At 41.5% G+C, this 25,285-nt stretch overlaps 1 protein-coding gene across 15 annotated transcripts in view; it reads right to left on the bottom strand.

Moving 5' to 3' along the window:
- Nucleotides 1-21,200, bottom strand: part of herc1 (HECT and RLD domain containing E3 ubiquitin protein ligase family member 1) — a 198,312-nt gene extending 177,112 nt beyond the window's left edge. For 8 of the 15 annotated variants that reach the window (XM_061766248.1, XM_061766249.1, XM_061766257.1 and 5 more), the window contains exons 1-8: nt 20,929-21,199; nt 12,379-13,355; nt 10,037-10,132; nt 9,685-9,879; nt 8,571-8,882; nt 8,175-8,271; nt 649-792; nt 205-332 (exon numbers count right to left, since the gene is read on the bottom strand). In XM_061766248.1, the coding sequence (XP_061622232.1) occupies nt 205-332; nt 649-792; nt 8,175-8,271; nt 8,571-8,882; nt 9,685-9,879; nt 10,037-10,132; nt 12,379-13,329 (1,923 nt within the window). In that variant the 5' untranslated portion in view covers nt 13,330-13,355; nt 20,929-21,199. Of the gene's footprint in view, nt 1-204; nt 333-648; nt 793-8,174; nt 8,272-8,570; nt 8,883-9,684; nt 9,880-10,036; nt 10,133-12,378; nt 13,356-20,928 lie in introns of all 15 variants that reach the window. The other 7 variants (XM_061766254.1, XM_061766255.1, XM_061766261.1 and 4 more) reach the window with 2 other exon arrangements.
- Between the last annotated feature and the right edge of the window lie 4,085 nt (nt 21,201-25,285).

Raw genomic sequence — 25,285 nt, 5'->3', positions numbered from 1 at the left:
CCATATACATATATATATACATACATATACATACATATCCATATACATATACATACATATCCATATATATACATATACACACATATATGGGTGTTCATTGCAGATATATCAAATAAAGCTCAGCTAAACAAAATGTGTAAAAAGCCAAAAGGGGGTGAAACCTTTTGCAAGGTACTGTATTACCCCACTCTATGTCCACATTACCTGTCCAGTTGAAGTTAAGGCAAGAGACGACTGGCTTCCAGCACACACTTTTCTGATGAACATCCCTTGTAGGCCTTCCACTACTTTTGGTTTGTAAACTCGATTAGTATCACCATGACCAAGTTTGCCTGCCAAAAAACAATTTTGTTTTTACTTTTAGAAAATGCATTTAGAGTGACCATGAGATTGCAATCAGCCACAAAGCTATTGTTGAAAACAAACTGAAAATGATACAGAAGGAAAAAAGATTTGTAATTATTGAAGTACAGAGATGTTCATACTGACAATGTTTCTGTTTCAATAGGTATGTATAAAACCAGACTTTTCAATACATTGACAAGTATTCCCCTTAGCATTATGAGGTAGTAAAACAACAGGTTTATAACTATATGCCTCATCCAAAGGTGGTTTCCAGAAACCAATTGTCTAAAAGGGTTTACACACCATTGTCTCCTCCTCCAAAAGACCACACGGTACGTCCATCCTTTGACAGTGCAATAGTATGAGAGCTACCACATGACACTTCTCCCACATTGCTTATGTCTTTGACCAAGGTGGGAATGTTTCGACTGTTGCTGTCACCATGACCTGCATTTCAAAAACACAACATGACAGACGGTTTATGCAAGGAAAGCACCATTCTCTTCCCCCACTATTGATGGCATACAATAATATTGTATATGCACAAAAACTATTTATCCATGGGTTTGATCATCTCGTTAAAGTCCTACTTTTATTCTAAAACATCACTGTTCCACAGGTACAGTCAAAATCTATTAGATGATGATGAGACAATATTCAACAGTTTATCGAGCCATCAAAACCTTCATATTTTCATGCACACAGTTCCATTCTAGCATCAGTATAAATCTCTAAATAAAGGGAACTCCGCAAGAAAGACTTTACAGTATGAGCAGTATTTTAAAGCAATACAGGTTTGTCTGACTGGATAAAAAGCATTAAACAGTGATTCTGTATACCTCGCTCGTGATGATGTCATTTCTGCTTGTCAAGCTAGTAAGTTAAATGCATAAAACCAGAAGCTAAAGCAGCTATTCCTTTTGAACAAATTCTTTGAAAACCATATTCTGGTTTCCCCAAAATGTGTAAAATGAAAACACTGCACCATAAGGTGCAGCACTGCAAAACATCGGAGCAAAAGTAAATGATTCTAAAATGGAACAGAACAGATCATGATCCTAAAAAAAAATATATATATTTTTTTTTTTTAAATACACTATATTGCCAAAATTATTCACTTGACTCACATAGGATTTTAAGTGATATCCCATTCTAAATCCAAAGGGTTTAATATGATGTTGGTCTACCCTTTGCAGCTACAGTATAACAACTACAACTTTCAACATGGTTTATGAGTGAGTTTGTGGGAATTTTTGCCCATTCTTCCTGGAGCATATTTGTGAGGTTGCACACTGATGTTGGACGAGAAGGCCTGGCTCTCAGTCTCTGCTCTAATTCATCCTAAAGGTGTTCTATCGGGTTGAGGTCATTCAAGTTAATCCACATCATACTCTCTCAGCCGTGTCCTTATGAAGCTTGCTTTGTGCACTGATGCACAGTCATGTTGGAACAGGAAGAGGTCATCTCAGAACTGTTTCTACAAAGTTGGAAATGTCCAAAACATTAGCCGCTGAGCTCCAGTTCAAGGAACTCTGAATGTTTCAGCATATCAAGAGATTTTGAATAGTCAAACAGTTTGGGAATTACTCCTTCCTGTGCCAACTTGTTTGTACACCAGTGCACAAAGTAAGGTTCATAAAGACATGGATGAGAGAATTTGGTATGGATGAACTTGTCTTGGCTGCACAGAGTCCTGCCCTCAACCCGACAGAACACCTTTGGGTTGACTTTGAGTGGACAGTGAGCCTTTTTCATCCAACATCATTGTGTGACCTCACAAATATGCTCCAGGAATAATGGTCAAACAGTCCCATAAACTCACTGTTAAATCTTGTTGAAAGACTCTTCACACGGAAAAACATTTATTTACAGCGCTCAAGTACATGTTGATGTACAAATTTAAGATAATTAAATTTGCCTCATTTCTTTTCTCTTTTGTTTTGGCCTCCAATTTGAGCCTGGCCCATCACCATCTGCACCTGTTGCCTGCTTCAAGCTGTGCCACATGAATAGCATCCTCCTCTTTAAGCACTCTCATTCTGGAAAAGACTTGACTAAAATCAGTCTCTTTCACTTCATTTTTCACTATTACCAACTTCAAAGGCTAATCCCAAATTCATCCTCCAGGAAAATATTAAGTACAGTATTTTTCTGTTTTTATTGGCCATTTCTGAATTTGAAGTTAGTTCATTCTGTGTTGTGACATAATCCTTAACATCGCTCTGTCGCTTAATACATTTAACATTCATATCCGTAAACTAATTCGATAATTGTAGCCGCGTTTTGTAATTAATACAAGATGTACTAGCGGATCAACTCTTGTCGCCGATTTTACGCGTGCTTCGCAGTTCCGCTGGGACCACAACCAGGGGCACGACCCGCAGCACCTCAACGCGAAAATAAAAAAGACCAGACACTGGCTGATTTGATGAGCAAAAACGGTGCTTCAGTGTAAGAGTAGCAATAGAGGATGTCTGCTGCAGAGGCGGGTAGAGTTGCCAAAATGTCCTCAAATAAGAGTACTGTTACTTGACAATAATGGGAGTAAAAGTAAAAAGTAGTCCTCCAAAAAATTACTTAAGAGTAAAAAGTCAACAGTGAAATTATTACTCAAGTACAAAATAGTGAGTAACTTCTGATTTATTAATTTTTTAACCACAGCATGAACATCAATTAAAAAAAACAAAAATTACAAAATAAAATGTGAATGTGCAAATTCTGATGTTGCTGTGTGTGTATGCACAGTCAAAACTACAAAAAAAACCTCTGCACAGTGTTTTCTCAAGTTATAAGTGAGCTGAAATATCCACGTTTGGGCAGACAGTGCCGGACAAATACTACAATACATGAAAGCTGTTGTTTTTGTTCATCTAAATGTAAACAAGAGTATGGTGCCGTTGCCTTCATCGTAACGACGACCTTCCCAACATGGCCGCCACCTACGCACAACGATCAGCGGGGCAGGCTTATCTAGTGTGAAGGCGGAACTTCAGGCTGCATATTAGTCCGCCACGGAGTAATATTCACAATTACATCTGTGTGTGGATGGTGGATGTGTGGAATGGCTCTCGCTGCCAGCGTTCAAGGAGTACAAAACAGCCTATGACCTCGGTGACCCCCCCCCCCCCCACCCCCCAGGAAAAACTCATCGGATCTATAAGATTCACGTAAATGGCCTATTTTGATTTCAAAACAGCTAATTTCGCCGAAAGGCGACTGATTTGCATGTATGATATAAGACATGGAAGTTAAAAATCGGTGTCTTTTTTACTGCTTTAGTCAATCTCCACCTTTCTGGAGACAGCGTCTCGTTATGAACAGCCAACAGGCGCGCACGCATGCGTGCAGTCCCCTTGCCGTGGCGGCGCGCTCACGAGCTGGAGAAATTCGGTATTTGCGGAGCGGCCTCCTCCTCCGTCGGGTGAGGAGGTGCCACCAACAAGGGTGCAGATAGTACCGGGGGCGGGGGCGACACGACCCACTCAGATTCATAATGTCATAGATCCCTCCCCTCCACTTTTTATTCACTCCCTCTTCCTGAAGTCGAGTCTACAACTCGGCAAAGCAAATGAATCTTACAAGCCCGACATGGAATTCATGCTTCTCACCTAAAACACTAGCTGTATAGTTACCGCATATGTTTTGTTGTACATTTGTAAGGCTGGGAAGCGCTGGGAGCACACAACTCTGGCCTTACTTGTCGCGAGTTTTATAAAGCTCGACTCTCAGTGGAAATTGTCTCAATCCCAGTCCTGTAAAACATGATGTATGGTCAACTTAAAATAAAGTAACAATTTACACTGTACTCAGATGTTGTGACTCTGACCCAGTTGCCAAAACCTCCCCCACAACTTGAGAAACTGCATTCTTCCCTGCGGCCCTGCTGTAAGACGGCCACTAAAACGACACCAGGCGTATGTCAAGTGGACCCTAAATTAATTCGCAGGTCCCCTCGAAATCTTGGTTTACAGTCAGTAAAGAGTCCTTTTCTTCGTTTGAACTGACAGCAGCCAAAAGGTAGATTCTCCGGGAGACCAAGTTGGGACAGATCAATGGAATGCAAATACAGCAATGAACTATTTCCTAAATATTAAAACATGCACCCAAGGCTCCACCCACTGCCATTTGAGAGTACTGCAACAGTGAACTTCCATTCAGTTGTTTTTAACTGAAGATAAAATGTCCGTTTTGATATTTCACAAACTCTGCAGAAATATTCCAAATATTCCTTGATGTCTGTGTGTCAACTTTACAGGTGCAGCTGGGAGACTTTGAGAACTGTTTGTCTTGGTTTGAAGCCAAGCAGCATGAAATGTGCTTGAACCATAAGCAGTTGATTTGCCAAGACTAAAGTTTAAACAGTCATGCTATATGCTTGATCTTTTACGGCAAAGTTCGTAGACTAAACTTGAGTCGATGGGCGTGGTCTTGTCCGGTCCTCCATCCTCTCAGACATGCCCCCTGGGAATTTAACCTCTGACTCCCGCCTCCTCCCTCTTTCTTGTCTAGCCCTCTTCTGTGTCTGGCCCTCCCCCTTCCTTTTCTTTTGTCCTCCGGCGCCACCATGTGCGCGAACACCTGCCTCAACTTAGCCGGCGGCGTTTTCGATCGAGGAAGCCAGTCATGCGGCTTCGATCGCTTTCCCCAGCCGCGATCGGTTGGTTAGCCTCAGCAAGCAACGACCTGCATCACGTACCGGTCACGCACGTACACTGCTGAGAGCAGGAGCTTGGCCTGCCACCAGTTCAATCGGCAGGAACGTTACGGACGCACCACGAGGAGACAACAATTTTTCTTATTCCGGCTCTTTTGTTTTTGTCTTATTTTTCTTTCCACATTTTTCTACAACTAAACCTGCTTCGTTTTCCTCCTGAGATGTCCGGAGAACGACCACCCACCCACCCCACCCCCCCGATCTATGGTCGTGAGTACCACAACAAGTGTTGCTATGATGTACTACCTTCGTGCTTATTAATAATTTCGGGGAAATTACTAGCGTCACACAAAATCCCAACTTTGTCCTCTCTTTCTCGTTCGGAATGAATGCATTTAACGCTCACGTTTTCAACTTTATTCCAGCAACATGGTGTTCTATTTACCTTTTGGTAGGCCAACTTTTCTTTCACAATTAGTCATATTTTCTTCCGGTAGTTAGCCTCTGTGTGTTTCCCTAGAGATCCCTCGTAGATTTCATGAAATATTTTATAAAATTACACTCTTTGTTGTGCTTTGTGTGTGTTTTGAGTTTAACAAGGAGACCTCTGTCATCCAGGACTCGTATTTCATAAAATGTAGTAACCTTTACATTATGAGACTGATAAAAGGTTTGTCGTCGCTTTCTCCTAAATTTTATACATAGAAAAAGTGATGTGGTGCCCTTTACGAGACAAAATAGCTCTAAGCATCAAATCACACTAAACCAGCAGTAACGCAGGCGTCGTTGCTTCGACGAATTTATTTCCTTATTTCTACACAGATATTTCTAACTTTATCTCTACTTAGCTAGGTTTGTGGCATGTACTCAACACGAGCCGAATTGAAATACAGTGGAACCTCGATATAATGTGTGTCAGGCGAGAGAGTGCTGTGAGTGGCCACGGGGGACGGGCGTCGCTGTGGTCACTCACAGAAGACTCTCGTGCTGTGAGCAGTCCCGGGGGGACGGGCGTTGCTGTGGCCGCGAGCGCACCGATGACCTGCTATTGAGGACCGAGATGGGAGAAGAATATCAAATGCGGTGCAAATGAAGCAAATGCGCGTTCAGTGTGTGTAAATAATTGAGAAGCACAATACACCAAGAGTTGGATTGTTGGCCGACTAATAGAAAACATGAGCTGAGAGGGGAAGTGGGTGAAAATAAAAAGAGGGGATATTCTGAGCTAGTCATCCACTCCCATTCATGTAAACTGAACTTGCCGTGAGGATCATCGGTGACGACAATAAATGCAAGCTTCGCTATTTCATCCACCACAGTTACAAGTATGGTTGTAAAACTCAACATAGGTATACTTATAGACTGTATTTGTATGGCTGTGCCTCGCTTGCTTAAAGCCCAGAAATGTCATGTTGCTGTTCAGCTGAGTTGGTGGGTCCCAAAGTCGTTTGCAAGCGGTTTTGGTGTTCAACGGCTATTGCATTCAATCGACAAACCACATTGTCAACCTAAAACCATGTCACTGACTTATTTTGTTATATATAAAGCAGTACAAAAAATGGATTCTGATGGAAGGGGACCTTTAAGAGCATACCTTTAAGAGGAAAGTCTAAAAATTGTAAAAGATTAATACTAGCAATTTGACCAGGTTTCCAAAAAATGACAATCTGTCAAAATGGAAAGTGTGGTTGGAATGGCCACTTCAACCTGAGTACAACACAGCAAGAATTTATAAAAATAAAAATAAATAAATAAATAAAAATATCGGATGATGGGTTTCGAATAAATTGAGCTTTTTGTGTAAGAAAAAACAGCCTTTGTGGGGAACGATTTTGTGTGATATCCCCGATAGAAAATCCGGTAAAAAAAACCGCCATCAAATTAGACTAAAACCGTATAACAACATATCTAAACAAAATTTCCCACACAAAAGTAATTGGCTATGTTGAATTCGATTTTGAACTTATTTCCTATTATGATGCTCATTTAAAGACTTTAATTAGCATACATTGACAAAAAGTCAAGGCTTTGGTCTATTTTTTTTCCCAAAAGGAAAATAATGAAGCTAAGCTATTCAAATGTGGACCTAATATATGAACCCATAACGTCCTTTTAACGCTATAGAAAATGTTGAAAATGTCCGCATTGTTTGCCATGGTAAAAGGAGTTTTACAATAGAATTACATGATTGCATTCATAATGCTATTTCTCAGGAACTACTGGATGGATTTGGCTGAAATTGTTATGCACCTCCCTATAAAGCTACTATTGTGTGCAACGATGAAGTTTGGTGCTACAGTTACGGTGCCGTAACAATTCTTATATTTTATATATATTATTTATATTTATAAGAGGATTTTGTGCTTTGTGGAAGAGGCAAACATACTACTAAGTTACAGAAACTAGATTGATCACTACGATAATTTTTAAGGGAATCAGTGTTTATTTTATTTAACTCGAGCACTCGTTTCTACTTTCAATTACGGCCTGAAAACTCAATGATGCTTGACTTTTTTTATATTAACGGCTGCTATGAGTTTAAGGGAATATACTAAACCGTGCGTGGAATGTCCGTACTCACCCAGAACAAACACATTTTACAATATCTTTGGTGTCCTCGTATGGATTTCCACAGCTACAGTCTATCTTTTCCTTTTGTTTGCTTCTCAGTGAACCCCTTTACTGATTAGCTGCCAAGTTTCAGTCAAAAATATCCACTATTGAGCTCATGCGGGCCAAAATTGTTGTGTTCTCTAAACTGAGCCCCTAAAAAAAATACTGTGATATTTCTGTGTCACTACTTGCCCTAAAAGTTGACTTAATAAATAGCGCAATTTGAACATTATGGGCAGTAGAATAGGTCACGTACTTTAGTCATAATTGTTTTTTGATGAATTTGTTTTAGAGGATTTTAGCGGCAATTGAAGTTCTCAACATTCCATGTTTTTTTTTTTTTTAGAAAGTTCCACGAAGATAGCAGCCACTTGTCACGTTGATACTAGGATATGAATTCCGGCAATACCCCACGCGACAATAGAAAATGGCCATGTGTGTCTTTGCTGGTCTTATGTGTGTGATGTACTCAGAAAGACCAGCACAGCAGTTGTTGGGAGCAGAAAATTGGGCTCAAAATTGACCAGATTATCTTAATGTGCGCTTTAGATAAATGACTTACCCAATCTTCCAAAATCACCTTCCCCCCACGTATACAGCTCTCCATCCTCGCTGACAGCAGCACTGTGTCTGTAGCCAGCAGATACACATACCACCACCTGATGTAAAAAATAAATAAATAAAATAATAATCTTTACATATAGTATCTTTATCAATGCTGTTAATCGACAAGTTGTCTCCCTTTTATTTGTTTTATATTATAGAAGCAATTATAGAGCGCAGCTAAAAGCAACACAAAAATGTATTCTGTAATTTTATGTCGTATCAATTATGTAATCATATTTGAATCCATGCGAGAATCCAGGAGCTGGCGAAGGGGAAAGGCAGGATGGGAAGTCCAATATCTAATCTGATTAAATTTGCACTTGAAATTGAAGTAAACTGGTTGAAGGCCTACCTTTCCTTGTAGCGGCCCTTGGATAAGTTTAGGGTATTTCTGTGTCGAGCTGTTCCCATGACCCAGCTTCCCATAATCACCGTCACCCCAGCTGAACACTTCACCCTCCGTAGTGAAGGCCAGTGTGTGGCCATCTGAGCCCTTAGACGACGACACCTTCTTGATGGCACGGTGGGGTTCAAATGTCAGCTTCTTGAGTGTGGATTGGTTGTTGGAGTCCCCGAGGCCTAGGCGGCCATAGCTTCCCTTCCCACATGCCCGCACAGAGCCATCAGAAGAGATTACAAAAGTGCAGTACTGGCCTGCCTCAATCTGTTGAAGTAAGGAAATTGCTGTAAATGTATTTACCATGAAGATAAAATAGAAAGATGAAGTGTTTCAAACTGTAGGTAATCAGTGGTATTTCCCTCATGTCCTAAATACAACAGCATAGGGAGTAAAAATCTGAGTTTTGCCTGTTCTGCACTTTGACCATCTTTACCTAAACTCAGGACACCTTTTTTTCGGCTGAATTAATAACCCAATATTGATTAAGTGCCGATATAAATTTTTTTGGGTACGCTCTCAAGTAACCCATACCAGCTATCACCGCATTTAAGTTCACTGAATACCTGAAAGATCCACGTCAACATGCATGTAAACAACTACAGTGGTATCTTGACTTCGGACAGACAAGCAAACGGACGGACGGACAGACAGTTTACCTGTAAATTAGCCAGAAGTGAAAAAGGCAAGTGATTATGCTACTGGAAAGCCCTAAGTGGTGGCATCTGATAAGCTCTGGCTGGTGGGGCTGGGCGCATGCCGCCACATTGTTTATATGGAATTGTTTCTTCTGAAGAACCGTAAACTCTCTGCTTCACAGTACAGGGGGAAATGGTTTTATTCCTATGACCACAACACAGCCTTTACTCACTGCATGGAACAGAGCCCCACATTATGGTGAAGCGAGTGAGTAACCCCGCCAAAGACAGACACAGACCCCTACCCAACGCCGGAGCTGCAAAGGAGGCGGGAGAGGTACAGGAGAGCTCGACGTGGCCATGAACCAAATAAAACTCCTAAGTCAGGGTACCACTGCACTAAATGCACCAGAGCAGACATGTAGTCTTACCGTCTGTGCATCAGCAAAGCTGGGGGCCAACTTAGGTTGCAGGATTTTCTCCTGGGTACCTTCCACTAGTTGATGGCTGCTGTTACTTCCCCACACATACACCTCACAGGTTTCAGATACTACAGGTGCTTCACCCGTCTGGATGCTGTCTGGACTGACACAGGTGCGGGAGTAGTCAGATGCCATTCGACATACCTGGAGGAAAACCTTACAATTAGGTGAATGTCATGTTTAAGATTTCCAGAGTAACCTGCATAGTGATTTTGTTCATTAATCGAAAAAGCGAAATGCATTAATATACTGCATATGCAGCGTGACAGGTGAACTAGAAAAAAAAACATTATTTTCTTACTTCTTCAAAAAGACAGAGCGCTGCCTCATACAATGAACATAGGCCATCAGGGTTCTGTGTGGGTTCCCTCCATTGACTGCGATCTCCTGAAGAGCCCTGAAAGATCAAATTCCCAGATGACAAGTTTTGATTATATGGAGCGTAGCAAGGTAAAAAAAAAAAAAGGGGAGTTTGCATTTTTTTTTTGTCATATTTGTTAAAACAGTCATCATGATTTAACAGTAGTAGCAGTAGTAGTGTGAAAAAATTAGCCGTCTCTGGTCTTATCTTGTGCCCCTCATTTGATATACAACCCCAATTCCAATGAAGTTGGGACGTTGTGTTAAACATAAATAAAAACAGAATACAATGATTTGCAAAACATGTTCAACCTATATTGAATTGAATACACTACAAAGACAAGATATCTAATGTTCAAACTGATAAGGTTTATTGTTTTTAGCAAATAATCATTAACTTAGAATTTTATGGCTGCAACACGTTGCAGAAAGTTGAGGAATGCTCATCAAACACCTGTTTGGAACATCCCACAGGTGAACAGGCTAATTGGGAACAGGTGGGTGCCATGATCGGGTATAAAATGAGCTTCCCTGAATTGCTCAGTCATTCACAAGCAAAGATGGGGCGAGGTTGTGAACATGTTCATGAGAAAATAGTCGAACAGTTTAAGGACAATGTTCCTCAGCGTACAATTGCAAGGAACTTGGGGATTTCATCGTCTACGGTCCATATCATCATCAAAAGGTTCAGAGAATCTGGAGAAATCATTGCATGTAAGTGGCAAGCCAGAAAACCAACATTGAATGCCCGTGACCTTTGATCCCCACTGCATCAAAAACCGACAATATGTAAAGGATATCACCACATGGGCTCAGGAACACTTCAGAAAACCAATGTTCGTAAATACAATTCAGGACTACATCCGTAAGTGCAACTTGAAACTCTACTATGCAAAGCAAAAGCCATTTATCAATAACACCCAGAAACGTCACCGGCTTCTCTGGGCCCAAGCTCATCTAAGATGAACTGATGCAAAGTGGAAAAGTGTTCTGTGGTCCGACGAGTCCACATTTCAAATTGTTTTGTGAAATTGTGGACATCGATTCCTCCGGGTCACAGAGGAAAAGAACCATCCGGACTGTTATGGACGCAAAGTTCAAAAGCTAGCATCTGTGATGGTATGGGGGTGGTGTTAGTGCGTATGGCATGGGTAACTTACACATCTGTGAAGGCACCATTAATGCTGAAAGGTACATATAGGTTTTGGAGAAACATATGCTGGCATCCAAGCAACGTCTTTTTCATGGACGTCCCTGCTTATTTCAGCAAGACAATGCCAAACCACATTCTGCACGTGTTACAACAGCGTGGCTTCGTAGTAAAAGAGTGCGGGTACTAGACTGGACTGACCTCTCTCTCATTGAAAATGTGTGGCGCATAATGAAGTGTAAAATACGACAACGGAGACCCCGGACTGTTGAACAGCTGAAGCTGTACAGCAAGCAAGAATGGGAAACAATTCCACCTACAAAGCTTCAACAATTAAGAGTCCTCAGCGCCCAAACGTTTATTGAATGTTGTTAAAAGAAAAGATGATGTAACACAGTGGTACCCTGTTCCAGCTTTTTTGAAACGTGTTGCAGCCATACAATTCTAAGTTAATGATTATTTGCTAAAACCAATAAAGTTTATCAGTTTGAACATCAAATGCCTTTAGTGTATTCAATTAAATATAGGTTGAACATAATTTGCAAATAATTGTATTCTGTTTTTATTTATGTTTAACACAACGTCCCAACTTCATTGAAATTGGGGCTGTACAAGAAACCACCATACCCGGGCAAAATCAGACATAGACATAAGGTGCAATTTATGAGGCGTCAATAATTTTTTACGCGCTTGCGGGCACTCATCACTGTCACAGCCCACCAGCCTCATGCTGATTTTTTTCACCGTTACCCCAGAAAAGCACCTAATTGGTAATTGAGGTTAAACTGTGTGTAAAGTGATTAATTATTTGCGAGGCAGCAGGAGTGTGCCCGCAATCAGTGTACCCACCCACGAGTGTGTGACAAATAACTGACACATACACAAGCCACGCCTTCTGTCTCTGGCTGTTTTTCTTTGGGTGCAGTGGTTTCTGACATGTCCAGGCACAAGATGAGGCAAGAGATGGCAGATTTTTTTCCCAGATCATATGTACTATTGTCAAGTCATAATGACTGTTTTAACAAATGACAAAACATTTTGTATTATTGTAAACACCCCCTTTAATGCTTATCAGTAGAGGATTTATAACATTAAAGCCACAAAACATTTGATTTACCTATTTATTTACTTACCAATGAGCGTCTCATCTGCATTAGGATGTTCATGAAACAATCATAGCCAATGAGGCCCTCTTGGCTCTGTAGCACATTCCTATCTTCCATAGTACTAACCACAGCTGATGCTGCCAGTGCCATCTCAATCCATTCAAGCAAGTAGCGAAGGGAACCCCTCTGGGAGGCGAGTCCTAGCAGTAACTCTGAGGCCAACCGTCGCCCTAAGATATCTGCCCCAGAGTTTGGCATAGTAACTCCCTTCAGAAACGTTGTGACCTGGGCCAGACAGTCCAGGCCCATTGGTGGGATCTTACTCTCATTGGCCAGAGAAAGGGGTGGCAGGGAACTAACTACATCAATGGCCGTACGAATGACATCATTACACAAGTTTAAGTTTCCGCCAGCTCCCCCACATGGGCTGGGAGGAGGAGGCATCATCCAGCTCTGTCGCAGCAGCGCAAACAGAAGGCTGAGGCCTGTGCGAACACCCATCTCAATGAGTGCATCAGTGCTAGAGCGGGGCCGCTCACTGACACAGTGCAGATCACTGGAGCCCGAGTTGTTCTCTGGAGAGTGCTGCTGCTGCTTCACCTTTCCCTTGTCATGATACTTGTTGGAAAGTGCATAGAATATACGTTGAAGAATCAAGACGCGTTTCCGCAGGGCAGCAGCAAAGGGGGAGTCAGAGCAAACCATCTTGGCCAAAGCCAATTGGCTGCCCAGCAGAGCATCCAAGTAGTGCTCCTGTTCATCGCTGGACAACGACTCACGCTCAAAGTCGGGTAGTTGGGGACCCTTTAGACAAAGCACCTGCTGGGGTAGAAGCACAACCTCTTTGTTGGCCAACAGCTTTGAGTACAGGACAGAAACACCTTCTCGGGTGGCTATCGACTCGCTGTCCTCTGTGATCCATGAGCTGTTTAGGTGCTCCAACCATTTGAGTTTTACCGGCGGGATCATTAAAGCCATGGCATGTCACTCTGGAGCCATCAGTCCTGGAAATATGAACAACACATTATACAATAGGTTAGTGTTAGAGAGAATATGAGCCTATCCCTACATATAACTGACTTAATACAAAGGGCGATCTTGTCTGGCTGCCCCTTAATCACAGGGAAATCTTGAAATGGGGCTTAAGTGGTAATTGTTCCCACGCCAGCTGTACGAAGTCAGCAACACTCCCCTCTGAAAGTATTGGAACAGTATTTCATTCTTACTGGAGACTGAAAACGTGTGTTTGACAAAAGATGAATAAGATAAGTCATCAGAATTTCAGCTTTTGTTTTGAGGCAAGTGCATCAGGATCTGATAAATAAATTCACATGTGAGTGAAAGCATTTGGACAAATCTTAAACGCCATAAATGTTCAAGAACCCAATAATCACATCCACCTTAACGGCTTGGTGGAAAAGTTTAGAAGCTACAGGATCTCAATTAGCTCCCAGTATGCTCTCCCCAATTTGGCACAATCCAGATTTCGAAATTAACAATATACCCCTTTATTTCAGCACATGGGAACAACGTGGAATTGACCACCTACAACATATATGTCAAACTCAGGCCCAGGGGCAAAATTTGGCCCGCAAGACCATATCAAATGTGTATTAGAGCTGACCCGCCAGTATATGGCACATGCGGCACTAATATTACAAATCCCAGAATGCTTTGCTAGTGTGTTGGGCCATCAGTCTAGACCGGCGACCACCCCTTCCCTTTCTGTTGTAGTCGTTAGCAACTATGCTACCAGTCTCCTCGAGCAAATTTACACTTCCACTTCCCAAAAATGGCCAAACGAAAGATGGAAAACGGTTAAATTCCAAGACAGGTGGGAGGCAGATTGTCTGTTCACTAAAGTAAAAGACAGACCTGTTTGTCGTGTGGGGAGCAACGTGTCTGTAACAAAGACTATAACATAATTGAATTGTGTTTTAACACCTAACCCCACTGCATAAATATGCACACTCTTAAACTAAGGCTACGTTCACAGTGAGGGCATGACGCCCAATTCAGATTTTTTTGTTAAATCTGATTTTTTTTTAATGTTGTCGTTCACAATACAAAAGCAAATGAGAGTTCTACTGTGGACGGAATGCGTCTGTGAAGTGACTGGCATGCAGACAAAATAGGACGGTATGTTGCGCATGTACACAAACACAAAGCACCGTGTGTTCATGGAAGTAAACATGGCCCCGCGTGTAGGTCTCAGTCCTGATGCACTTGTGGCTATTTCCAGGATTTTGTGCAACCTGAACCGAAATGTAAAAAGCATGTTCTTTTTGCCAGTGACTGTTTTCTGGTCCATCATCCGCCATTGCTTTTGTCCCATCTCTTTTTTGTCAAACAATTGTGATGTTTGCCGCCTCTGGATGACGTACGGGTCGGATGAGCGTCACCAGCGCGGCCAAACTGATACAAATCAGATACGTATCCGATTTATATCCACATACGAAAGAGGCATGGGTCAGATATGAAACAAATCGGAATTGTACTGTTCACATTGATACACATCAGATTAGGCAAAAAAATTAAAAAAAATCTGAACTGAAATTGAGGGTGTTATGTATAATGTGATTAGTGGCTTTGCCCCACAGGTAGGATGTGCCCTAGACCATCCCAGACAGAGAGAGAGCCGTGATTGGTGCAGATTGTAATGGACATGTGGGTGAAGGAAACAGGGGTGATGAAGAAGTGATGGGTAAGTACAGCAGCCAGGAAAGGAGCTTGGAGGGACAGATGGTGATAGACTTTGCAAAAAGGATGGAAATGGCTATACTGAACACTTTCTTCCAGAAGAGGCAGGAACATAGGGTGACCTACAAGTGCGGAGGTAGAAGCATGCAGGTGGATTACATCTTGTGCAGACGATGTAATCTGAAGGAGGTTACAGACTGTAAGGTAGTGATAGGGGATAGTGTGGCTAGACAACATAGGATGGTGGTGTGTAAGATGACTCCGGTGGTAGGGAGAAAGATTAAGAAAACAAAGGCAGAGCAGAGAACCATGTGGTGGAAGCTGAGACAAGAAAGGTGTTGTGCGGCTTTTTGGGAAGAGGTGAGACAGGCTCTCGGTGGACAGGAGGAGCTTCCAGAAGATGGAACCACGACAGCCAAGGTGATCAGAGAAACAGGCAATATAGTACTTGGTGTATCTTCTGGCAGGAAAGGAGAGGAGACTTGGTGGTGGAACATCACAGTACAGGAAATCATACAAGGAAACAGGTTAGCTAAGAAGAAGTGGGACACTGAGAGGACCGAGGAGAGGAGAAAGGAATCCATTGAGATGCGACATAGGGCAAAGGTAGAGGTGGCAAAGGTAGAGGTAGCAAAGGCCAAACAATAGGCATATGATGACATGTATGTCAGGTTGGACACTAAAGAAGGAGAAAAGGATCTCTACAGGTTGGCCAGACAGCGGGATAGAGATGGGAAGAATGTGTAGCAGATTAGGGTGATTAAGGACAAAGATGGGAATCTGTTGACTGGTGCCAGTAGTGTGCTGGACAGATGGAAAGAATACATTTGAGGAGTTGATGAATGAGTAGAATGAGAGAGAAGGAAGAGTAGAAGAGGACCAGGAAGTGGGAATTATTAGTAAGGGGGAAGTTAGAAAGGCATTAAAGAGGATGAAAAATGGAAAGGCAGTTGGTCCTGATGAGATTCCTGTGGAGGTATAGAAGCATCTAGGAGAGGTGTCTGTGGAGTTTTTGACCAGCTTGTTCAAAATAATTCTAGCGGGTGAGTAGATGCCTGAGGAATGCAGGAAAAGTGTGCTTGTGCCCATTTTTAAGAACAAGGGTGATGTGCAGAGCTGTGGGAACTATAGAGGAATAAAGTTTATGAAGCACACAATGAAGTTATGGGAAAGAGTAGTGGAGGCTAGACTCAGGACAGAAGTGAGTATTTGCGAGCAACAGTATGGTCTCATGCATTATTTGCCTTGAGGATGTTGATGGAAAACACTGTGTCTTTGTGGATCCAGAGAAAGCCTATGACAGTGTACCCAGAGAGGAAGTGTGGTACTGCATGCGGAAGTCTGGAGTGGCAGAGAAGTATGTTAGAATAACACAGGACATGTACGAGGGTGAAGTGTTCTGTAGGTGTGACAGAGGAATTTAAGGTGGAGGTGGGACTGCATCAGGGATCAGCCCTGAGCCCCTTCCTGTTTGCAGTGTCAATAAAACCCCAGTTGCATCAAGAAGTTCAAAAGTGTGTTGTCAAATGCTGTTCCCACCATATATTGACATTGAAAAAAATAACAGAATTTAACTTTTTTATTATGCACTTTAAATGTATAATTTGCATTTATTATTTATCCATCCATCCATCCATCCATCCATCCATTTTCTGAGCCGCTTCTCCTCACTAGGGTTGCGGGCGTGCTGGAGCCTATCCCAGCTATCATCGGGCAAGAGGCGGGGTACACCATGAACTGGTTGCCAGCCAATCGCAGGGCACATACAAACAAACAAACCAGTCGCACTCACATTCACACCTACGGGCAATTTAGAGACTTCAATTAACCTAGCATGCATGTTTTTGGGATGTGGAAGGAAACCGGAGTGCCCGGAGAAAACCCACGCAGGCACGGGGAGAACATGCAAACTCCACACAGGCGGAGCTGGGGATTGAACTCTGGTCCTCAGAACCGTGAGGCTGACGCTCTAACCAGTCGTCCACCGTGCCGCTATTTATTGTCGCCACCGTGCCGCTATTTATTATTTATTTATAGGTTATTTTTCAGTTTTCTAATTTATAATGGCATTGAATCTACTCAATTGTAGAATATGCTTATGTTTAAGTTAAGCAGTGGTTATGTTGCAATTTAAATATATATTTTTTAGTAATTTTCAGGATTTTCTAATAAAAAAAAATGTTTTTCATTCATTCATCTTCCGTTCCACTTATCCTCACTAGGGTCACGGGCGTGCTGGAGCCTATCCCTGCTATCTTCAGGCGAGAGTCAGGGTAAACGCTGAACTGGTCCCAGCCAATCGCAGGTCACATATAAACAAACAACCATTTTCACTCACATTCTTTTTATTCATGTTATTCAATTGTAGTCTAACATTCATATTTTGAAAGTCACTTTATGTAACCCACTGGTTCGTAATAAATGGGTCAGTTTTTCCTCATACCTACTGTTGCTGATTATTGTTCACTTGATCAAGCCTTTTCTAACATTCCATACTACAAAAAAGTATGTATTCCTAATATTAGATTGGACCGGTATCGGCCAAAACTCAAGGCTGCAATATCAGTATTGGATCGGCAGTGAAAAAGTTGGATCGGGACATCCCTAATTCTAATATAAATAATAACTTCCCTAGTCATCAATTTTTACAATTATGTAGTGTATTACAAAAAAACAAAACAAAGAATCCATTCACTCCCATTTCCACAGTGTCCCTGAACACACCTCGCACACTCACAATGTGCCATCATAGTTACATTCGCAAGAGCGAAATAGGAAATGCAGCAGTTGTACATTGTTCTCTTTCATAGTTATAATACAAGGAGATAAGTAGACAACACTCTGGGTTGCTCCGTGTGTTGTTTGAAGCATTATAATTTACCGTAACATGGGTGCTAATCTTATTAGCATGTCAAAACAGGTCGCTGTGCTTGTCACTTTTTAACTGTACAGTTGATTCACTGTATATTACAGTATACCAACATCGCAGCGGACCCTGCAATATGACTATTCGCACACATACATCGCGATGACGATGCTCAAACAATAACAAAAGGGTGTTATGATGTACAGAAATTATGTCCTGGGACACTAATTATGATGACGTACAAAAGTTACAAAATGTGGTGGATGGTATGAAAATCAAAGTATGCAAGCCTACTACGCATTGTGGCATGTGCAAGCAGGGGATATTCACCCAAATGCGAAACAGAGACTTAGATGCAAGCACTCTAGAGCTAGTTCATACAGACCTTCGCAGGACCAATAGAACCGGTGTCGAAAGATGGATATAAATATACATGATCATTTCCTGACAATTATTCCAGTGCTGGATTTGTGTATTTCTTGAAGAACAAAACTAACACTGTGGCGGCAACAGAGAAATTTTTTGCCGATGTAGCACCATACGGAAAAATCAAATGTATTAGATCGGACAATGGCACAGAATTCACTGGGAAAGACTACTGAATTCCGCTTATTAAAAATGTTATAAGACACAATTTCAGCACCACACTCACTAGATGAAAACGACACTGGACAGCGAAATTGGCAAACTTTATATGAGATGAGAAGGTGCTTGCTAATTGAAAGCAAGTTACCAAAAGAGTTGTGGGTGTATGCAGTACATGCAGCAGTCGTAGTGAGGAACAGGTGTTTCAATAAACGCACAAAGCAAACCGCCTACTTTATACATGCAGGAAAACATCCTGTTTCCAAAATGCAAAAATTTGGCCTGACATGTTGAGACTACAAACAGAACAAACGAAAACTTGATTCACGCCGTGACAAAGGTCTTTTCAAAGGACATGACAAAAATAGTTCGACATATATAATCTACTATCCAGATAGTGAGAAGGTGCAAAAGCACAGACTTGTACAGTTTGTAACTCAAGCTACCATAGACTAGCAAATTCACACAAAATGCATCCCTGAGGATAATGATTTTGAGGTGAAAAACCTAACCAAAACCAGACAAAGTACTGTTGAGCCTACAAAACCAACTCAGTCAACCTCCAGTTAAAACGGCTGAACAGAAGGTTATGAAGTAAAATCAAAAGAGAGGTTATGAAGTAAAATCAAACGCAAAATAAAAGTTGGTATACAAGTTGAAAAAGTCATTATATAGACTAAAACAATCTTGTACAAACTGGAATAAAATGCTAGGCAAGAATCTAACCGAAAACAAATTTGTGAAGAAACCAACTGAGCATTGTCTATATACACAAGAAACTGAAAATGCAAAAATTATCCTGTTAATATGGGCTGATGATTTAATCAATGCAGCAAGTGATGAAAATGCACTTAGCAATGTCAAGGACATGCGCACAGCAAATTTCAAAATGAAGTACATGGTAAAATTAAGAAATTATTTTCGAATTTATTTTGACCACTGTGAAGAATTCTTAAAGAGGTCACAAAACAGATCTGTTGAGAAAATACTTGAGAGATTTGACATACAGGAATGTCATGCCATGTGAACTAAAACTGAACTTTACTAAAGATGCACAGATGTGACGTTAAGAAATATCAAGTCGTGAGCAGTCTTATCTAACCACAAGATCAGATCTGTTTTATTGATAGTAAATTATCCCAGTATTTTACTGAACTGACAAAAGAACATTGGACAACTGAAGGGATTGATTTTGTGGAAAATGAAAAAGCAACAAACTGTGGCAATGTGGGTGTGTATCAATAAAAATGCCTCCTGTGACTCCATAAGTGAAAAAGACAAAGCTCGATTGTCACGGTGTTTATTTATTTTTCCCCCCACTGTATTTCCGAGTCAATTTCACTTTTGTTTGTTCAACGCCAGGAAGGCTGTGAGTATACTTTAACACCTACTGTATGTGCATTGAGAGCATAAAGTATTTTCATGTACAGTAGAAAGGGTCTCTAAGAGTAACAGACAAGTACAATTCCACAACAGAGCACCTTAGAGAAATGCTCACCTGCATCATTATCGTTGCATCATTATCGTATAGATAATGATGCAGACCTCACTGAAGAGCCCACAACTCCAAATATCTCCCTTGCATTCTTTACATTTGGCTTCTTAATTCTTAAACTGGTATTTTTGGCTCGGTAGACGCCTGCACACAGTATTGATATAGGTAAAACAATGCATCAGACTTAATATTTACCTTTTTGGAATATACTGTACTCAAAATACTGTAAAGGTGAGTGAGTTGCTTTAAGCGACTCCTTTGGTGTTGACACGCTGATAAATTCCAGACAATGCAACAGCTTTGCTGCAGTTGAGTTTAGGCGTTAGTTTGAGTGTAGTATGTCAGTATTTATATAAGCTAATAGCCAAGGGGTCAACTTGCTAGAACATTTTTATTTTATTTTTTTCTAACGTTGTTAGCTCGGGTCTAACGTTTCTAAAGACGCCACACGCCTGCTAGTGCTACGAACAAACAAACAGAGAGGGTTGCTGACTTGCTTGTTGTATTATACTCGAGGGTATTGTTTATGACAAACAGCTTCACAAACCTCGGACAGCATAAACACAGGACACGTAGATACGAGCAACACATGGATGTCATTAGTACGCGTGAAATGCCAACTTGCTACTTATTACGACAAACTGTCCCCGGAAGATGACTAAAATGCCACAGTTTACGTTAGCTAACATTTCCTTACGTCACTGAGCTAGCACCGCAAAAGCGACCCGAAAGGTAGCCAACACCCTTGTGTGCAGGTATGACGAGGGGCTAGTAAATTACAAGTTGTGCAATGAGTTACGTTATATAAAAAAATATATATAGTCCACGGTTCTAATAAATGATAAAGCCAACAATCACATTGTTGTCTCCTAGCAGGTTAGCTTGCTGGCTACGCTTTATAGTTAGCAGGGATGAATAAATGCTCGCTTACCACCAACAACGGTCAAAGGCCTCCACTACGTTGTGTTTACATGGGATTGTGACAGCACTTCATAGTGTCAACGTGTAAAATATTCGGGCAAGTTCCGCAGGCTTTAAAAAGGCTTCTAAGAACGGAGACAGGGCCGTACACGTATGTCCATGCCTTCAATCGCCGCATCCGTCCCTTCCGCTGCAATGAGTGCGTGGAGCAGGAGACCGCTCGCGCTCAGCCACTCAGCCCCGGCCCAGCCCTCAAGCCTGTCTCACCCTCTCGATCAACTTGGCCTGGAGCTGGGTGACAGATAACTCTTCAGCATGCCTAACGTTTGTGTGCCGTGGATTCACTCATTCAAAAAAACAATAGGCTCCCTGCGCATTATCATAGAAATTATCTGTCAATAGCAGGGGTGTCAATGGGGGGGTCAATTGTCCCATGGCCCTGAATCCCCCCCCCTATCGACAAATAACACCTTGAAGAAACCCCCCGCTGAAAAATAATTTGTGGAAGGAAAACAATGACAATCAACCAATGGCAATATTTTTGACAATATTTTTTCAAAGGGGGCCTAACTCTGAAGGTGCTTTATAGGGGGCCCATAATCTGGTGCTATGCCCCTGGTCAACAGTAAAAAATGCATATCACTAGAGGTGTCACAATTAATCGATTTATTGACAGCTAATCGATCATCAATTTAATTAACACCTATTTTGAGCATCGTTAAATTGTTTAGAGCAGTGGTTGTAAAACCTTTTACACCAACTACCACCTGAAAAAATACTTTTCAAGTACCACCATCATGACTGACATAAAATAGAGTAGCGTAGTTGTCCCAAGTGTTCATCAAAAGCGAGACAGGGATTTTATTCCTAAAAAGTATATTTAATTTTATTGTAAACCATTGTAACATTATGCACAGTTTGAACATTAACACTGAGCTTGAATATAGGGGGAGGGGGGGACTACTTAAATAATGATTAAATTAAAATGTATTTTGTTTTCAAATAGATTGTGCCTAAAAGGTTTAAAAGCAAACAGTTCTTTAACACTAAAGGCGGTATTAGTCTTAATGATCCATATTTCTCTAACAAGTTGATTTTATGTATTTTTTGCTCAAGAAAATAAAACTGGCAGTCATTTCCAATAATATCATTACATTATTTATTTAGGAGGAAAGCAACACGGACAAAACCCGACCCAAGAGGAGGAAGGGGAAACAGGCCGAGCATCCCCAGAGGCCCAAACCGCACATCCAGAAGGATAGGGGTTCAAGTACATGCAAGTGACCCTATAATGTGAACAGGAGTCTAAAATGAGAAGACATGATTTGGTCACATTACATTACATTTCTGTATGATATTCTTTCCCAGGCAGACAAGAATCAAGGTTCAACATTTTAATAAGAGTGGACCAGTTTTTCTGAAAGTTATCCATTTGGTTTTTATGTTTAGCAGAGATATTTTCTAGTGTTATACATTCCCCTCTAAAACTATTGGAAAGGCAAGGTCAATTCCTTTGTTTTTGTTGTATACTGAGTACATTTGGGTTTCAGATCAAAAGATGAATATGAGACAAAGGTTCAGCATTCCAGCTTTTATTTCATGGTATTTACATCTAGATGTAAAAATGTACCGGCATTACCAGATAACTAGCAACCCTTTATTGCTCAGTGACTGTTTTTCTCAATGTCTTTATGTCTCAAAAGTGTTCTCGTCAATTGACTGTCTGTTGTCGTACTAGAGCGGCTCCAACTACCGGAGACAAATTCCTTGTGTGTTTTTTTGGACATACTTGGCAAATAAAGATGATTCTGATTCTGATTTGTTAAAGAACTCAGGACAGATCTGGCACCTTTTGTTTGAAGCCACCCACTTTTCAAGTGAGCAAAGGTATTGGAACATGTGACTGATGGGTGTTTCTAGTTGCTCAGGTGTTGTGTTTTAGATTGATCGCTGAAACATTAGATAGTTCTTGTTTTTGGCTTTGGGTTTCACCTGTTAAAACTGCAATTGGTTTTAAGCAAACATGAAGACCAGAGAGCTGTCTATGGGAGAAAAGCAAACCATTTTGAAGCTGAGAGAAGAGGGGAAATCGATTAGAGCTATTGCACAACCATTCGGCATAGCCAATACAACAATTTGGAATGTTCTGAAAAAGAAAGAAACTACTGGTGTACTGAGCAACAGACATCGAACAGGTCGACCAAGGGTATCAACAGCAGTTGATGACAGAAACATTGTGAGAGCTGTGAAGAAACACCCAAAGATGACAGTCACTGACATCACTGCCAACCACCACAGCGCAGGAGTGAAGGTATCACAATCCACTGTTAGAAGACGACTTCGACAGAAGAAATATACAGGCCATACCACAAGATGGAAACCACTTATCAGCAAAAAGAATCAGAAGGCCAGATTGGATTTTGCAAAGAAGTACAGAGATGAGCCACAAAGGTTTTGGAACAAACATTTTTGGACTGATGGCATCAAAATTAACCTCTACCAAAGTGATGGAAAGGCCAAAGTATGGAGAAAGAAAGGATCTGCTTATTTTCCAAAACACACAAACTCATCTGTGAAGCATGGTGGCTTGGCCTTGCATGGCTGCTTCTGGAACTGGCTCACTAGCCTTTATTGATTATATAACTCATGATGGTAGCAGCAGAATGAATTCTGAAGTCTACAAAACCATTTTGTCTGTCAATTTACAGGAAAATGCATCCAAACTAATCGGGAGAAGCTTTATCATGCAACAAGACAATGACCCAAAACACTGCCAACACAACAAAAGACTTCATCAGGGGGGGAAAGTGGACAGTCTGAGACTGGCCAAGTCAATCACCAGACCTTAACCCAATAGATCATGCATTTTACCTCCTGAAGAGGAGACTGAAGGGAGAAACCCACAGTGTTTTGATCATAAGCACATCCTTTCCTTCTCCATAGTTTGGTCTTTCCATCACTTTGGGAGAGGTTAATCTTAGTCTCATCAGTCCAGAAAATATCCAAAACATTTGTGGCTCATCTCTGTACTTGGCAAAATCCACTGAAGGGAGAAACCCCCAGAAACAAGCAAGAACTGAAAGAGGCTGCAGTAAAGGCCTGGAAAAGCATTTCAAATGAAGAATGCAACAGTCTGGTGAAGTCAATGGGTCGCAGGCTCTATGCAGTTATTGCAAGTAAGGGTTATGCCACCAAATATTAAATGTTATTCACTTTAAGTTAATTTAATAATATCTATCCCAGTACTTTTACTCACTTGAAAAGTGGGTGCCTTCAGACAAAAGGTGCCAGATCTGTCCTGAGTTGTTTAACACATCTAGAAGTAAATACCAGGAAATAAAAACTGGAATTCTGGACTTTTATTTCATATTCATCTTTTGATCTGAAATTCAAATATCTTCAGTGTACAACAAAAACAAAGGAATTGACCTTGCCGTTCCAATACTTTTGGAGGGTACTGTATACTCTATGACAAGATTTTGCCATTGGTTAATGTTGATAGCTTGTTTATCGTAATAATTATAATGATCTAATATTTATTATTTCCAATTACTATTACTTATGTGTAATTGACAAATGACCAAATTCATTCATTCATTCATCTTCCGTTCCGCTTATCTTCACTCGGGTCGTGGGCGTCCCGGTGCCTATCCCAGCTATCTCCGGGCGAGAGGCGGGGTACACCCTGAACCGGTCGCCAGCCAATCGCAGGGCACATATAAACAAACAACCATTCGCACTCACATATTCACACCTACGGGCAATTTAGAGTCTTCAATTAACCTACCCTGCATGTTTTTGGGATGTGGGAGGAAACCGGAGTGCCCGGAGAAAACCCACACAGGCACGGGGAGAACATGCAAACTCCACACAGGCGGGGCCGGGATTTGGACCCCGGTCCTTAGAACTGTGAGGCAGATTTGCTAACCAGTCGTACACCGTGCCGCCAATGAACAAATTTAATTAAAAAAAATTAACGATTAACTGCAATTGTAGAGTTAGAAAATGTGTCTTACATGACGCAACAAGCATCGTGTTTTTATTGATTTTTGGTTAATATTTTTGCCAATTATGTCATGAGCTGTGCCTTGCAGTCTGTTGTTGGAGCTTGGGTGGCGCTTTGCGCTCCCCTCGGCCGCGCACCTGTCATCAATCAGCCCTCATCATCACCTGCATAAAAGCCTGCCGGATCCCGGAAAATACAGAGTATTAGCGTCTCTCCTGCGGTACAACAGCTGTCCACTTACTCATAAGATACACCAGTTCCCGATTCCCTTCTGACCTCCGTGTTCTTCCTTCTTCTCAGTGCTCCCTCCGTGTTCCCTGCTGTGCTGACCTCCTCCGCCACACCACCAAGCCATCCACCT

This window comes from Phyllopteryx taeniolatus, chromosome 2 (genome assembly GCF_024500385.1).
Source record: "Phyllopteryx taeniolatus isolate TA_2022b chromosome 2, UOR_Ptae_1.2, whole genome shotgun sequence".
NCBI lineage: Eukaryota > Metazoa > Chordata > Actinopteri > Syngnathiformes > Syngnathidae > Phyllopteryx > Phyllopteryx taeniolatus.
This window is presented reverse-complemented; position numbering and strand designations above follow the sequence as displayed.